Here is a 16,946-nt window from a genome sequence, read left to right on the forward strand (position 1 = left end):
CTGAGTGTATATGGCTTGCACCCTAACCATTAGGCTATAGGCGTTGCCCAGAACGAGGTTGAGGATTAACTGACTAACCTCTAATTTCTTCTCTAATTATAAGATTTCATATATTTCTATTCAGTGCTATAATGTGCCCTGGTTTTTTTTATTTTTTAAATATTATTTTTAAAGTTAACAAGAAAATGCCAGAGGCTACACTCTGTGATCCAGTCCCCCAAAGCAGAAATCCATGGAGGGTTTTTCTTACCGGTTCATAAACAACTTAACAGCTCATCCTAATTTTCAAAATGAGAATGGTATTTTTAAAAGTATTTAAAATGCTTAGTAGTTCAGCTCAAGTCCTACTCAAGAAATGAAGTATCACAATTTTTGATGACGGTCTATAACCCCATGAAGTCTTCAGCTCTAGCTCTACTCCTCCCCAAACTCACTGCCATACTTAAGGCAGCTAAACGACAGCTGGAGACAGAAGTGACAGCATAAGCTGGTACAAAGAACAACCAGAAGCCAAAAGAAGAAACGTGATCATAAGACCAAGACACTGCAGTTACCATTCCTACACAAACTTCCAGATGACAGAAAAAGTAATTTCTATTGTCATTGTTAATTTCCTTGTCTGATGGATGTCTCTGAGGATAGTGGGTAGAGACAAATAAATGTTTACATTAATCGCAGAAACATTTGATCCCAGAAATAAGTAATACTTGAAGGGGGGATAGAGTGGACTGAAGGCCAAAAGAGAATCTAAACCTATAGCAAATCACTGATACTGAGAAGTCAGCTCATTTTTCAAATTTTTAAAGAATAGAAATTGTCTATAAATAATGAAAACAAGGGATTTACAAATGAAAGCCAAAAATACATACACAAAACACACATACACACACACACACACAAAAGAGTCACTGCTCATCCGAAGGAAAAATTAGTGGAAATTAATGTGCTGATTATCATGGCTATATAAAATACTGAGGTTTCATTACTAGTGTATTTTACTAAAGATTAGAATGTAATCCTGCCATCTTATTTGTCCAAACTAGATATTCATTCATTGGCTAAAACCCAAAAAGTTTATTCCTACCTCTCTGAAGAGTGCACCATAAAACTGAACAATGTATGGGCAATCACTACTCCGCATCACTACATCCAAATCCATAAGAAGCTGCTTTTGTTCTTTTTCATCCACTGTTGACCGAATTCTCTGGAAAAGAATGAGAAAAGATGTCATAAAAACATAAGACAATTTTAGAAACTTAAGAAAAACCTCTACAAGACTGAAAATTATCAGGCAAACTTCTGCTTACTATTTACTAACCAGACACAAAAATTATTGTCTTCCCTTACAATTTGCAAGAATAATTATTTATCACAGACAATTTAACAAAATTAACAGTTAAGAATTCTTTAAAGGCACAACAGGACTTTGTAATCACAAGCATTCACTAATGACGCTGAAAGTTATGCAATAAGGTTCTTAAGCAGTGAAAGTTAACCCTCATATGCAAATATAAACCAACCATTTGGTTTACAATGTTGCAACCATTATGAGTTCTAACAGTTTTCCTATAAAGAACTGTAAGCAGCTTCGTATATACTTTTAATCACCATTTCAGAACTATATGCAATCCAGGCATCTATAATACCAGAAAATCCCTTGTCACTCCCTAACATCCTCATACCATAGCATCTTCATGCAGAGATTGGAAACAGTTCAGAACAGTAGAGAGACAGCACTGAGTCAGGTCAGGGCACAGACCAGAGCCCAGGTCTCCCAGTGCTAGACTGGCATTCTCGCCTTTCACCACACTTCCTACACGTTAAAAACAGAAAGCTCTAGCTGACTCTCCAGGCCATGAGTCAGCATAAAGGGCAGCAAAAACCTGTGGAAGAAAACCTAAAAATGAGAGAACGGCGGGGGGGGCTCTTTTTATGTATTCCTAAACTGACGAAGACCTCTTCCATGCACTGCAGACCTGGAACGCATACGCATCCCTAAGCAAGCTGTTCAATAATTTCTCTGCACATTTCTAAGAGACTGCCAAAAAACAGAGTAAGTGCCCTCACCTCCCATCCAGTATGGTACAGAACACAGAGGTGTTCAGAGAAGCAGTCCTCACTGCACCAGAGATAGGAAAGAATCCAGTTCAGAAATTATAAAACATGAAATTACAGTTTAAGATCAAAGCCTGCAAACAACTTCCATTCTCATAAAAAAGTGGTACCCCGCACCACTGTGTACAATATATATACTTACAAAGCAAGATAGTATCAAAATATACACAAGGTGGCATTTTGTCTCCCAAAGACTTCAAGGTTATCTGTCAATGTTCTTGAAAGGGCTAAAGGTAGTCAATTACATTCCTGAGCCCATTTTACAGAAGGGAAGTCAGAGGCACAGAAAAATACAAAGATGTATTCCAAGTGACATGAAAACAAGCTGTTGTTTAAAGGAACACAAGTATGTTTTCTGCATTTCATTTTTGACACTAAATGAGTAAGTCCATATACTCCAAATACAAATTTAATTTTGCTACTTAAAATTTATAACTTGCTAGCTATAGTATTCCATACTAAGTAAAATTAATTGGCATCTGTCTTATATACACAAATTTATCTAAAGCTTTTACATTAAGCATCCTTGCCCAGATAAAGAAAAAAAATAATAGGAAACAAATAAGACTAGTTCCGTTAGAGTTAAGAAAATTGCCCTCTCTCTCCCTCTCATTTCTGTATTTTCATCATTTGGAGATTAACAATATTGTTTTAATCAACATCAGTATAGTATTTGCTCAAAGGGATATTTTCAAAAATTCAAAATAGCCCATAGACATGATTAGTATTTGTTCAAAACATGACATTTTAATAAACATTTTAACTGCATTTATGCCTGTTTTGTAGAAAATAACTAAAGTAGGGCTGTGAAAATACTAAGAAGGTGATTATTTTTTAAAGAATCTTAATAATCCTATATAACTAAATTTAAAACAAACTAAGTTGTCAGACACTAGCAGGGATGAAAAATTAAATGATCCTTTGGTTGGAAAGACTGCCCCCTACTAAAGAACTCCCACCATTAAGAGGCTGAGAAATATAATTTTTTTCCCTATCTTTACCTGTGTATGTGTGTATATATATATATATATATATATAGCAAATGTAATTATACTAAAACACATACTTATAAAACACAATTTCATAAGATGTCCTGTTTGCTAGTTTACTTCTTGTTTCTTGAAGCTTGTAATATGGTTTTCTAAACTTACATTTGTACAAATATTTATATTCAACTCTTAGAAAGCATATCATAATCAAAACCTCATTAGTTATCACCAATAACTGACTTTTGGGAATGAACTTCCAAACTCCCTGTTGTTTTCAATACATGTCCGGGCGTCCTCAAACTTTTTAAATAGGGGGCCAATTCACTGTCCCTCAGACCGTTGGGAGGGCTGGACTACAGTTTAAAAAAAAAAAAAACTATTAACAAATTCCTATGCACACTGCATATATCTTCTTTTGAAGTAAATAAACAAAACGGGAACAAATACAATCACACCACCTCATGTGGCCCACGGGCTGCAGTTTGAGGACCCCTAAGAAGCATAACTGAAGTCCCAGCATCTGACTCTTATCTAAGACAACCCTTGACATAATTATTAATTGAGCCCAGTGCCATAGCTCACACCTGTAATTCCACCACTTATGGGAAGCCAAAGTCGGAGGACTGCTTGGGGTCAGGCCCTGCCATCTCTACAAAAATAAATTAGATAGACAGAAAATTTTATTACCCAGACTGTAGAGAGCTCCTAGCCCCGCTCTAATCTTTGACATCATCAGTATGGCAGGGAATTCGATTCATCTGTAACATTCTTTAATGCCACTTCTACTATAAAACAGAACATGGAACGCTGGATGCCTACTGTTCTAATGTGAAATTATTCCTGCATGTTTTTCAGCTGATTAATACCTCCTCACACATGGCAGTGGGCAGCAGAGTAGCTGTGATACCACATTTCAACTGTATGGGAACGAGCAAGTACAGCTAACTCTTAATAAACTAATTTAAAAGGCATCAAGGACCTCAAAAGATTACAAGCATATACCTACAATAGCATTAACTTTAATTATTTTAGTTCGATAACTCAGTAAGTAATTCAAGTTGGAGAATACCTAATGATAATCAATGATACAAACTAGAGAATAATTAATTACAAACAACACTACAAGGAAACTTTCTCTAATCAAAACAGTATCTATGAGAAAGAGGTCTACTACTTGTAACAAGCAAGGCCAGGCCCTTGTAATAGCAAAGAAGCATAAGTACCTAAAATTGAATGTGACAATGACCCTTTATAAAGCTGCCCTTAATAGAGGGCACAGAAAAATGGAAGTACAAAAGTGAAGTCAATTATACTACTTGAAATTCTCTTGTAATCACAATTTTCAGAAATCAAATCTATTGATAAAAACTTTGAACAGGAAATTTTCATTTATTGATATCATAAATTCAAAAGTTAAGGCTGATTTTTTAAAAATAAAGAGTAGAATAAAAACCCCACAAGAGGCCACAAAATATTTAAGAAAATTATCTCAAGTAAAATTTTTTAAAAGTTTTATTTTTATGCGATTATTGGAACTCATCAAAGTCATTCTTTTTATTCATTATGGAGTTACTGAACTCTCTTGTCACTATTTTCTTGACCTAGCTTAAGTTATTTACATGCCCTTTTGAAAAATTAAACTGCATTATTTGAAATACAATCTACATCTCTTTTCCCAATAATTAAAAGTACTTTCAGATTATTTCAAGTGTTACTTTATTTGGAACATAACATAAAGAAAACATTTAAAACGAAAACAAAAATTACTACTATATATATATGTAGTTTTCTACAGTGAAAAAATTTATAAACTTGAAGCTAAAATTCTAAAAACCGTTGTCCAAATCTGTATTCAAGGTTGAATATAACCCTTGTGAAGGTTTAAAGCAGGTAAATACCAATAAAAACAGCATATAGACACAGGCCAGAAATGACAAAATGACTCCAATGAAAAGTCACTTACAGACACAGGGAAAAGGATAAAATTAAATATCTAGTTCTCTGGTGTTAAGACTATTACTATTATACATGGTTCTTATCCAATTTTTAAAAATTCCAAAGAGCTTCACTTTTCTAAACTGCCAGTCCAACTCAAGCCAGTGGGTTGGAACAGCCACAAATTCGGCTGCTGGGAGTTGTGTGTGGATTAGGCTGCAGTCAGAGAAAGTTAACAAGTCCCACGTGGCATGCTAAAAATTATGAGTTAGAAAGGATCCTCTTGCCATCTCCTAGCTCATCAAGAATATCCACTTTGAAAAGAGTCTCAATTATACAGAAATGGCCCAAATACCAACCAACTGTTGAAAGTTTGTTTTCCTTCTTTTTATACAACACGACATCTAGAAGTTATTGGTAAATTTAAATGGTGACAGCTTACACTTAGCTTTATGTGGAATACCTCCATTTTTAAAAACTTGAATTTAAAGTACAAATAACCTTTTTACTAATACTGAAAAACTACGTAAATGTGGTCTAGTTCTAGATGTCCTCAAATCTCACAGAGGGGACGGATCCCCAGGGGAGGTCTCTGTCCTGTGTCCAAAGCCCACCAAATCCACCTCCCACACCTAACAATGTGTTGATTCTCACCAGCGATGAGTGGCTAGTAATAAAACTGACATTAGTAAGTGTGAAGAGTTTTCAAGTACACATTGGCATAAAGAAAAAGGCTTACGGGAACTGACGAAACTGAAGCCAGTGAGGGACTGGGGTGGTCAGGGCAGAGAAGGAAGCAGACAGTGGAGGGATGGGGGCTGGCAGCACACACTCCCACAGGCCTGCCTTACTGCAGTCATAATGCTGATTTGTTGTTGTTGTTGTTGTTTGTTCCTTTCCTTTACTAAACTTTATTTTCAGGGGTGAGAAAGACACAGAGGAAACAGATGGAAAGGGCATGATGATGAAGCAGTCACTGTTAGGGTAAGGTCGGGAAGACTCCTGTGTGGCAATGAGAACCACAAGGGAAGCTAACAGCACAAAGGCAGAAGGTGGAACTGCAGAGACACCAAAAAAGCAAAGTCCTAAGAAGCAGGTCACCAAAGAGCATCTTACATAGGTGTTCAGGAAAGACCTAGCTGATTGTGGTAGTTGTCCTTGCCACTCACTCTGATTCAGATTGAACCTTTATATCTTCATGTCAGGATTCTAAAATATACCTCAGTTTCTAGAGAGGTAAAGCACACACCTTATCTCAAAGCACCAGGGTCTGCCTTGGAATGACAACCCATTCTGTGACTGCCTGTGTCCTGTTAAAACTACTGATTCTGCCCAGGTCAACCCAGAGTGTTTTGTCCTACCAAGTCAAGCTATAAGGCTGGCGGATGACAAGCTCTCTCTCATGCAATGTGTGTGTGAGGAGGCACTCTGGGTTACCTGACCCCATTCAATCCTGGAGAAAGGCAACACAGGCCATTACATACACGAAAGACTCGAAGTAAAGAAGAATTTATGAAAAGTCATATGTGTTCCTGATTGAAAACAATAATTCCAGAGCGAGTATCACAGATGTCAGTTTCTAGGATCTGAACATTCCAGGTCAAACAGACATGAGTCATCAGCAAACCTGTCAGGAATCAAGAACTAAGAAGTGAGCCAAGCGATATGGCTCACGCCTGTGATCCCAGCTCTCTGGGAGGCCGAAGCAGGTGATTGCCTGAGCTCAGGAGCAAGACCCTATCTTTACTAAAAATAGAAAAGCTAGCTGGGCCTTGGGCGGGCACCTGTACTCTCAGCTACTGGGAAGGCTGATGCAAAAGAATCACTTGAGCCCAAGAGTGTGAGGTTGCTGTGAGCTGTGATGCCACAGCACTCTACCCAGGGTGACAGAGCGAGACTCTGTCTCAATCAACTAACCAATCAATCTACAAACAGAGGAATCCTGAAACTGAATTTAGAGAGCAGTGGTGTCCTAGACTAACTTGAAAAGAGCAATAGACTCAAACTTGAAATGGCTATCAATTCTAACTGATACTATTTTCGTTTTGAAATGGAGAAACATATGGTGAAAGTGTGATGTAAGGAGAGTAAGAAATGGAAAACCGACATGGAAGGACAGACCATCAGCCCTGGCAGACACGGTCGCTAAATTCACACACAAAAAACGCTGGGTCTTGTTCTGGCTCAGCTGAGGCCTAGAGGGCAGGATGACAAGGTAATGAGAGCAAAGTAGGACCCTCCTAACTCCGAGGCACAGGTTCATCCTTAGTGGTTCAGAGAAGTCAGGAACAAGGCAGGGATAGTCCAAAGTGGAAGAGAGGGAGTTCCCTGCTTAGAAATTACAGCACAGAAACAGTGAAACTCAGCAAGATCATGAATTGAATAACCACAGAGGAAATCAATATAGAGCTTTAGAGATTATCCCAGGCACTGACTAAAACAAATTGACATGTGTAAAATGATGCAAGCTACTAGCAATTTGACCATTAGCAAGGCAAAGTGTCATTTTCAATTTACCACCAACCAGAATCAGAACACCAGAAGATGTTTACTCTTCAGCAAAGTTGTGCAGGATCCTCTATCACCAACAGCTAAGGCTGGTATTTCAGGGCATGCAGCTCAGTCCTCTTACTGCCACTAAGGTTTACCAAAAAATCTGTATTCTGTATGTCAAGTATTTGTCAGATGTCTTGACAAATTAATATGATGTCTAAAATAACCACCCCAGAACAAGAATCAAACCAAAAGTTCCTCATGATAATAGCTGTCTACCTTTTATGCCACATAAACACTGGTAAACACCCTACCACCATGCAGAAATCTTAGAACTGGTACATACCAATCATGTCAACGGGGCCCTCAGCTAGACCTCTTCTCCAAAGAAAATAAAGAGTAATATGAGAGAGATTCAATGGTATTACATGTAAAAATCAAAAGATGAAAAGAATGAAAAACTACCTTAATTAATATAGTTGCAATAATGATATTCTGAAAATGTTCCTGGTTCCTCTGATCTGCAAACATCTATACTGCTATGCCATAAAGACACCCTTGATCATTACCCTTTCCTTGCTAAAGATCCCCTCTAAGGTAAGCATCTATGAATAAAATCTGAAGGGGAATCAGTCCACGGTCAGTCAACAACTGACTTCAGATCAGGGGATAGGACAGAAAGGATCACACTCAAATCCCAAGTGTCACTACTATTCTGACTCTTACAAATATACTGCTTGCCCAGCAGAAAGGTCCAAAATCCAGCAGTAATATAAAGTTAGAAAAACCTAAAAACCACTACAGCACATCAGCATACTATCGCCATTATCTGGACCACAAGAAAGAAGCTTAGGCATTCTTACTTTCCTGAGTTGCAAAACAAAGATTCTATCTATTGGCTGCCTCGGGAGCGTGAAGAGAGGCAGCAGCCGAGTGCCCAGCCGACTGCGCCCCAAGGCCCGGCCCTGGGGGTGGGGAACAGCGCAGCGGAGCTGGAAACTTCCCCAGGAGCTCTCAATCCCATGCTTGTACTTATGTCTGTATGAAACATATCAGCGCCGACACCTACTGCCCTGACCTTCAGATGCTCATCGCAGGTCACAGCTGACCAGAGGACATATACCAGCCAGTCTTTGGCCCTTGCCTGTTGTCAGGCTTCTCTCAACTGGCTCAGCCCTGAATCCCACTCTGCATGGTATAACCATGAGAAAAACATCAGACTAATCACAGATGAGCATTCTACAAAATACTGGACCAATACTACTCAAGACTGTCAAGGTCGTAGAAGATAGGGAAAGAGGCTGAGGAAAGTGGATAGCCTGAGCTCAGGAGTTGGAGATCAGCCTAAACAAGAACGAGAGCCCGGAGGAGAGCAAGATGGCGGCCGAGTAACAGCTTCCTTGCATATGGGCACCGTGAGTCTCAAGAGATAAGACTCCAGGCATCCGTGGCTGGTGGTATCTGCCTATAATCATCCCTTTGAGGATACAGGGAGTCAGCGAGAGACTTCTGGACCCCAAGAGGAGGACAAAAACAGTGGAAAACTGGCAAGTGCTCGCATGTGTTCAATCGGTCCAATCCCGCTGACAGCTGTAAGTACAGTAGCAGCGAGACTGCAAACTGGAAAGGCCTTACCTATAAACTGTTTTGGTGTTTTTGGACTTGGCACTCAGTTGAACTGCCTTGGGGAGAGCTTGAGCAGAAGTGCGGAGAACTTTGGGCATTGTCCAGGGCCCCACACTGAGCTGCAGAGCCAGACGGACCTAATAGTGTTTGGCTGTGGGTGGTAGGGAGCCATTGAGAGAGAATTGCCCCAGCAAAGTCTGTCCTCAGGGTTGCAGAGCAAGGATCGGGCGGGAGCTAGTAACCTAGTGACTGAGCAGCCTAAAGGCAGGGACTGAGCTGCCTTACAGCCCTAACCCTCAGGGGCAGAGTGAGACTAGTTTTGGCACACTAGGTAAGTGAATAGCCACTTCAGCAGTGATTCCAGCGACAAGCACTTTCCTGGGAAAGCTTCTGCTTAGCAAGTTTAGAAGTTCAAAGTGCCTGTTAAGAGGGCTGAAGAGAGACTTAGGGTGTCTACCCTGTGGGGTTTGAGAAATCAGCAGAGGCCTCCAGTCGTATCAGCATTGTGATTAACATCTCATATCCCAGAAGACAACCTGTTGCCCAGACAATATTCAACAAGATATATATACTGCTTTGTTTTGGGGTTTTTTTTTGTTTGTTTGTTTTTTGTTTATTTTGATGTTGTTATTTTGTTTTATTTCAACTTTTCTATAAAGATTTTTTTCTTTTCTTTCTCCATTTTTCTAGTTTAAATACAATTTCCCATTGCTGCCTTTTTCAATAACTAGAACTTCATTTTTGCAAGTGTTTCTACCCCTATTATTTGGTCTTTAACCCAATTTTATCCCATAAAGTTTTCTGTTTGCTTGTTTTGGTTTGATTTACAGAATTTTTGTCTTTCCGCTCTACTTGGTGGAGGTGGATTACTGTGTCCAATCAGGTTAGCAAAGAACTGTTGAATCAAGGGAACCACCCAACCGGGCAGCCCCAGAGGTTGGGGTTTTTTTAACGTTGTGTCAAAGTACCCTACTGTACACCTACATTGCTCTGTCTCCCTCTTTCTGTGCCTCTCTTCTTTTAGTCAATATTCCTTTTACCAACCGCCTCTCCTTTCTCTATTTTCTTTTTGTTCGTTCCTTCTTTCCTTCATCCCGTCTTGCTCTTCAAACTTCTCGTCCTTCTGGTCCTGTACCAAAAGGACTCATCGAAACCTCAGTCCACAGGCACGAGAACTTAAAGAGCAAGACGAAGTGAAAGGAAAATTAGGGCAAGGAAACAGATAAAAGAAATCACTCATGAGGAATCAGCAGAAAACTCCAAGCAACATGAAGAACCAGTCCAGAACAACCCCACCAAGGGACCAGGAGGTAGCTACTACAGAAGATTCCACCCATAAAGAAATGTTAGGAATGACAGAAAGGGAATTTAGAATACACATGTTGAAAACAATGAAAGAAATGATGGAAACAATGAAGGAAACTGCTAATAAAGTGGAAAATAACCAAAAGGAAATCCAAAAACAGAATCAAATCAGAGATGAATGATATGAAGAATATAAAAAGAATATAGCAGAGCTGAAGGAAATGAAACAGTCAATCAGGGAACTTAAAGATGCAATGGAAAGTATCAGCAACAGGTTAGACCATGCAGACGAAAGAATTTCAGAGGTAGAAGACATAGTTTTTGAGATAACTCAGATAGTAAAAGAGGCAGAAAAGAAGAGAGAGAAAGCAGAACGTTCACTGTCAGAATTATGGGACTTTATGAAGCGTTCCAACATACGAGTTATAGGAATTCCAGCAGGGGAAGAAGAATGCCCCAGAGGAATGGAAGCCATACTAGAGAATATTATAAAAGAAAATTTCCCAAATATCACCAAAGATTCTGACACACTGCTTTCAGAGGGCTATCGGACCCCAGGTCGCCTCAACTCTAACCAAGCTTCTCCAAGACACATTGTGATGAACCTGTCCAAAGTCAAGACAAAAGAAAAGATTCTGCAAGCTGCCAGGAGTAAGTGCCAGTTGCCCTACAGGGGCAAATCCATCAGAGTGACTGCAGACTTCTCTAATGACACTTTCCAGGCAAGAAGACAATGGTCATCTACCTTTAATCTACTTAAACAGAACAATTCCCAGTCCAGAATTCTGTACCCTGCTAATCTAAGCTTTAAAATTGACAGAGAAATCAAATCATGTACAGATACACAAACATTGAGGAAATTCACCACAACAAGACCAGCTCTACAGGAAATATTTCAACCTGTTCTACACACTGAACATCACAATGGATCAGCAGCAAAGTAAAAACTCAGAAATTAAAGGACAGAACCTAACCTCCACACTCATACAAAAGATAAAACTAAGCAATGGACTCTCACAAAATAAGATGAATAGAATACTACCACACTTATCAATTATCTCAATAAATGTTAATGGCTTGAATTCCCCACTGAAGAGACATAGATTGACTGACCGGATTAAAAAACACAAACCATCCATCTGCTGTCTGCAAGAAACACACCTGGCTTCAAAAGACAAATTAAAACTCGGAGTCAAGGGTTGGAAGACAATTTTTCAGGCAAATGGCATTCAGAAGAAAAGAGGAGTTGCAATCTTATTTTCAGATACATGTGGATTTAAAGCAACTAAAGTCAAAAAAGACAAAGATGGTCACTTTATATGGGTCAAGGGAAAAATACAAGAAGAAGTTTCAATTCTAAATATTTATGCACCCAATTTAAATACTCCCAGATTCTTGAAACAGACCTTACTCAGTCTAAGCAATATGATATCCGATAATAACAGGGGACTTTAACACTCCTCTTACAGAGCTGGACAGATCCTCTAAACAGAAATTAAACAAAGATATAAGAGATGTAAATGAGACCCTAGAACAACTGTGCTTGATAGACGCATATAGAACACTCCATCCCAAAGATAAAGAATATACATTCTTCTCATCACCCCATGGAACATTCTCCAAAATCGATCATATCCTGGGACACAAAACAAATATCAACAGAATCAAAAGAACTGAAATTTTACCTTGGATCTTCTCAGACCATAAGGCACTAAAGGTGGGACTCAACTCTAATAAAAATGCTCGACCCCACCCAAAGGCATGGAAACTGAACAATCTTCTGTTGAATAACAGATGGGTGAAGGAAGAAATAAAACAGGAAATCATTAACTTCCTTGAGCATAACAACAATGAAGACACAAGCTACCAAAACCTGTGGGATACTGCAAAAGCAGTTTTGAGAGGAAAATTCATTGCTTTAGATGCCTACATTCGAAAAACAGAAAGAGAGCGCATCAACAATCTCACAAGCCATCTTATGGAATTGGAAAAAGAAGAACAATCTAAGCCTAAGCTCAGTAGAAGAAATCTCCAAAATCAAATCAGAGATCAATGAAATTGAAAACAAAAGAATCATTCAGAAAATTAATGAAACAAGGAGTCGGATTTTTGAAAAAATAAATAAAATAGATAAACCATTGGCCAGACTAACGAGGAATAGAAAAGTAAAATCTCTACTAACCTCAATCAGAAATGATAAAGGGGAAATAACAACTGATCCCACAGAGATACAAGAGATCATCTCTGAATACTACCAGAAACTCTATGCCCAGAAATTTGACAATGTGAAGGAAATGGATCAATATTTGGAATCACACCCTCTCCCTAGACTTAGCCAGGAAGAAACAGAGCTCCTGAACAGACCAATTTCAAGCACTGAGATTAAAGGAACAATAAAAAAGCTTTCAACCAAAAAATGACCTAGTCCAGATGGCTTCACACCAGAATTCTATCAAACCTTCAAGGAAGAGCTTATTCCTGTACTGCAGAAATTATTCCAAAAAATTGAGGAAGAAGGAATCTTCCCCCAACGCGTTCTATGAAGCAAACATCACCCTGATACCAAAACCAGGAAAAGACCCAAACAAAAAGGAGAATTTCAGACCAATCTCACTCATGAATATAGATGCAAAAATTCTCAACAAAATACTAGCCAATAGATTACAGTTTATCATCAAAAAAGTCATACATCATGATCAAGTAGGTTTCATCCCAGGGATGCAAGGCTGGTTTAACATACGCAAGTCCATAAACATTATCCACCATATTAGCAGAGGCAAAAATAAAGATCATATGATCCTCTCAATAGATGCAGAAAAAGCAATTGATAAAATCCAGCATCCTTTTCTAATTAAAACACTGAAGAGTATAGGCATAGGTGGCACATTTCTAAAACTGATTGAAGCTATCTATGTCAAACCCACAGCTAATATTTTACTGAATGGAGTAAAACTGAAAGCTTTTCCTCTTAAAACTAGAACCAGAAAAGGTTGTCCTCTGTTACCTTTACTATTCAACATAATGCTGGAAGTTCTAGCCAATACAATTAGGCAAGACAAGGAAATAAAGGGAATCCAAATGGGAGCAGAGGAGGTCAAACTCTCCCTCTTTGCTGATGACATGATCTTATACTTAGAGAACCCCAAAGACTCAACCACAAGACTCCTAGAAGTCATCAAAAAATACAGTAATGTTTCAGGACATAAAATCAATGTCCACAAGTCAGTAGCCTTTGTGTACACCAATAACAGTCAAGATGAGAAGCTAATTAAGGACATAACTCCCTTCATCATAGTTTCAAAGAAAATGAAATACCTAGGAATATACCTAACGAAGGAGGTGAAAGACCTCTATAAAGATAATTATGAAATCCTCAGAAAGGAAATAGCAGAGGATATTAACAAATGGAAGAAAACACAATGCTCCTGGATGGGAAGAATCAACATTGTTAAAATGTCTATACTTCCCAAAGCAATCTACCTATTCAGTGCCATTCCTATCAAAGTAACAACATCGTACTTTCAATATTTGGAAAAAATGATTCTGTGTTTTGTATGGAACCTGAAAAACCCCCGTATAGCTAAGGCAGTTCTTAGTAATAAAAATAAAGCTGGGGGCAGCAGCATACCAGATTTTAGACTGTACTACAAAGCCATAGTGGTCAAGACAGCATGGTACTGGCACAAAAATAGAGACATAGATACTTGGAATCGAATAGAAAACCAAGAAATGAAACTAACATCTTACAACCACCTAATCTTCGATAAACCAAACAAGAACATACCTTGGGGTAAAGACTCCCTATTCAAGAAATGGTGTTGGGAGAACTGGATATCCACATATAAAAGACTGAAACTGGACCCACACCTTTCCCCACTCACAAAAATTGATTCAAGATGGATAAAGGACTTAAACTGAAGGCATGAAACAATAAAAATCCTCAAAGAAAGCATAGGACAAACACTGGAAGATATTGGCCTGGGGAAAGACTTCATGAAGAAGACTGCCATGGCAATTGCAACAAAAAAAATAAACAAATGGGACTTCATTAAACTGAAATGCTTCTGTACAGCCAAGGAGACAACAACCAAAGCAAAGAGACAACCTACACAATGGGAAAGGATATTTGCTATTTTCAATTAGACAAAAGTTGATAACTAAGATCTATAGAGAACTCGAATTAATCCACATGAAAAAAGCCAACAATCCCATATTTCAATTGGCAAGAGACACGAATAGAACCTTCTCTAAAAGAAGACAGACGAATGGCTAATAAACATATGAAAAAATGTTCATCATCCCTATATATTAAAGAAATGCAAATCAAAACCACCCTGAGATACCATCTAACCCCAGTGAGAATGGCCCACATCACAAAATCTCAAAACTACAGATGCTGGCGTGGATGTGGACAGAAGGGAACACTTTTACACTGCTAGTGGGACTGCAAACTAGTACAACCATTCTGTAAGGAAGTATGGAGAAACCTCAAAGCACTCAAGCTAGACCTCCCATTTGATCCTGCAATCCCATTACTGGGCATCTACCCAGAAGGAAAAAAATCCTTTTATTATAAGGACACTGTACTAGACTGTTTATTGCAGCTCAATTTACAATCGCCAAAATGTGGAAACAGCCTAAATGCCCACCAACCCAGGAATGGATTAACAAGCTGTGGTATATGTATACCATGGAATACTATTCAGCTATTAAAAAAAATGGAGACTTTACATCCTTCCTATTAACCTGGATGGAAGTGGAAGACATTATTCTTAGTAAAGAATCACAAGAATGGAGAAGCATGAATCCTATGTACTCAATTTTGATATAAGGACAATTAACAACAATTAATGTCATGGGGGGAGGAAGAGCAGAGAGAGGGAAGGAGGGAGGGGGGTGGGGCCTTAGTGTGTGTCACACCTTCTGGGTGCAAGACATGATTGCAAGAGGGACTTTACCTAACCAAGGCAATCAGTGTAACCTGGCTTATTGTACCCTCAATGAATCCCCAACATTAATAAAAAAAAAAAAAAAAAATTGGAAAAAAGAAAAAAAAGATTCTATCTATCCCACAGATACATTCAAGACTCTTATCCCTGTTGCACAAGTTCATCGTTAGCTGCTACAGCAGTGTTTTTTGACCGTTTTTCTCTCCCGGCATACTTGAACCTATAGTTAAACTTGCACAGAACACTTAAATTGTGCTCATCAAAAAAAAAAAAAGAGTAAAAAAAGAAAGGATTATATTTACTGTGCTTTAAATGTCTTTCAAAACTAACTTAATGGGGCAGCGCCTGTGGCTCAAAGGAGTAGTGCGCCGGGCCCATATGCCAGAGGCGGCGGGTTCAAACCCAGCCCCAGCCAAAAACTGCAAAAAAAAAAAAAACGAACTTAATGATCTTTTAAAAATTTTGCAGCACACCTAAGATCCTCTCATAGCACCCCAGTGTGTGGCTGCACACTCGGTTGAAAATCATCATGCTAGAGTCTTCTAACTCAATCACACATAAAAATGCCCATTGTATCCCACAACACATCACTAAGGAGGTCAAAGCCGGTGGCAACGGTACCCAAAACAAATAGTAAAAGAAGCAAAGTAGCTAGAATTCTAATCACAGATAAAAAATTTCCTTGCACATCAAAAAAGTAACAAATAGTATCTGTTAAGTCAGTTGTTTCAAATTACAAAGCACATTGCTTTTACTAAGGCCAGAGGATGCTAAATCTTAATTGCAAAATCATCCAAAACTTTAAAAAAAAATTTCATGAAATCTCAGTTGTATCTTCCCCTAATTAATTGATTAATTAATAGTAATACTTCCCATTCTTCTTGCTGGGGATACTGAGGTCCAATTAATTAATTCCTTCTACTTTACCTTCTGCTATGCACAACAGAGACCAGTTCCAAAAGAATAGGTTGTATTACATTATAGGAAAGCTACCCTGAGGACAAAGTCTAACAGAACCATCTCGATACACTTTGATAAGTGTGGTATCATATTCTTATTTAATAACATCATCTTTAAAGAGCACAATGTCAACCTTAACACTGAAATTTGTAAGGGTCTAAAGATCATAAATAGATCGTCACTCCAGTATCCAGGACAATAAGCCGAGGTAACAATAGAAACCTAACACATACCAATTAACCAACTTCAGAGGTGTGGTTAATGCCTTCATGAGGCAACAGAGAATGGTAAAAACACAGGAAGTATACCACATACTGGTTCAGATGATCTCTATGTAGAGTGAGGTGTTGTAAGATAGATTTTTCACCCAATAACTACATAAGATGGGATACAGTTCACTATCACAATTCCTTTAGGTCAACCAAATGCTAGTAGGTGGTTTCAAAAACTAGATATTCAGGATGTTTGGAAGCACACAGTAGTTCCCAGAGCTGGTGCTGTCTGTCAGCAGGCTCTCTGCTTCCTATCCCTTCCCTCAACCAGAATAGCACTAACTTTGTCTGTTGCGCTTATT

General features: G+C 38.6%; 1 protein-coding gene across 2 annotated transcripts in view; it reads right to left on the minus strand.

Moving 5' to 3' along the window:
* MAP2K4 (mitogen-activated protein kinase kinase 4) overlaps window positions 1–16,946 on the minus strand; it is a 146,504-nt gene that overhangs the window by 57,718 nt on the left and 71,840 nt on the right. For both annotated transcript variants that reach the window (XM_053568311.1, XM_053568312.1), the window contains one exon: window positions 1,085–1,204. In XM_053568311.1, coding sequence (XP_053424286.1) covers window positions 1,085–1,204 — 120 coding nt within the window. The remainder of the gene's footprint in view (window positions 1–1,084; window positions 1,205–16,946) is intronic.

This window comes from Nycticebus coucang, chromosome 18 (assembly GCF_027406575.1).
Source record: "Nycticebus coucang isolate mNycCou1 chromosome 18, mNycCou1.pri, whole genome shotgun sequence".
Lineage (NCBI taxonomy): Eukaryota > Metazoa > Chordata > Mammalia > Primates > Lorisidae > Nycticebus > Nycticebus coucang.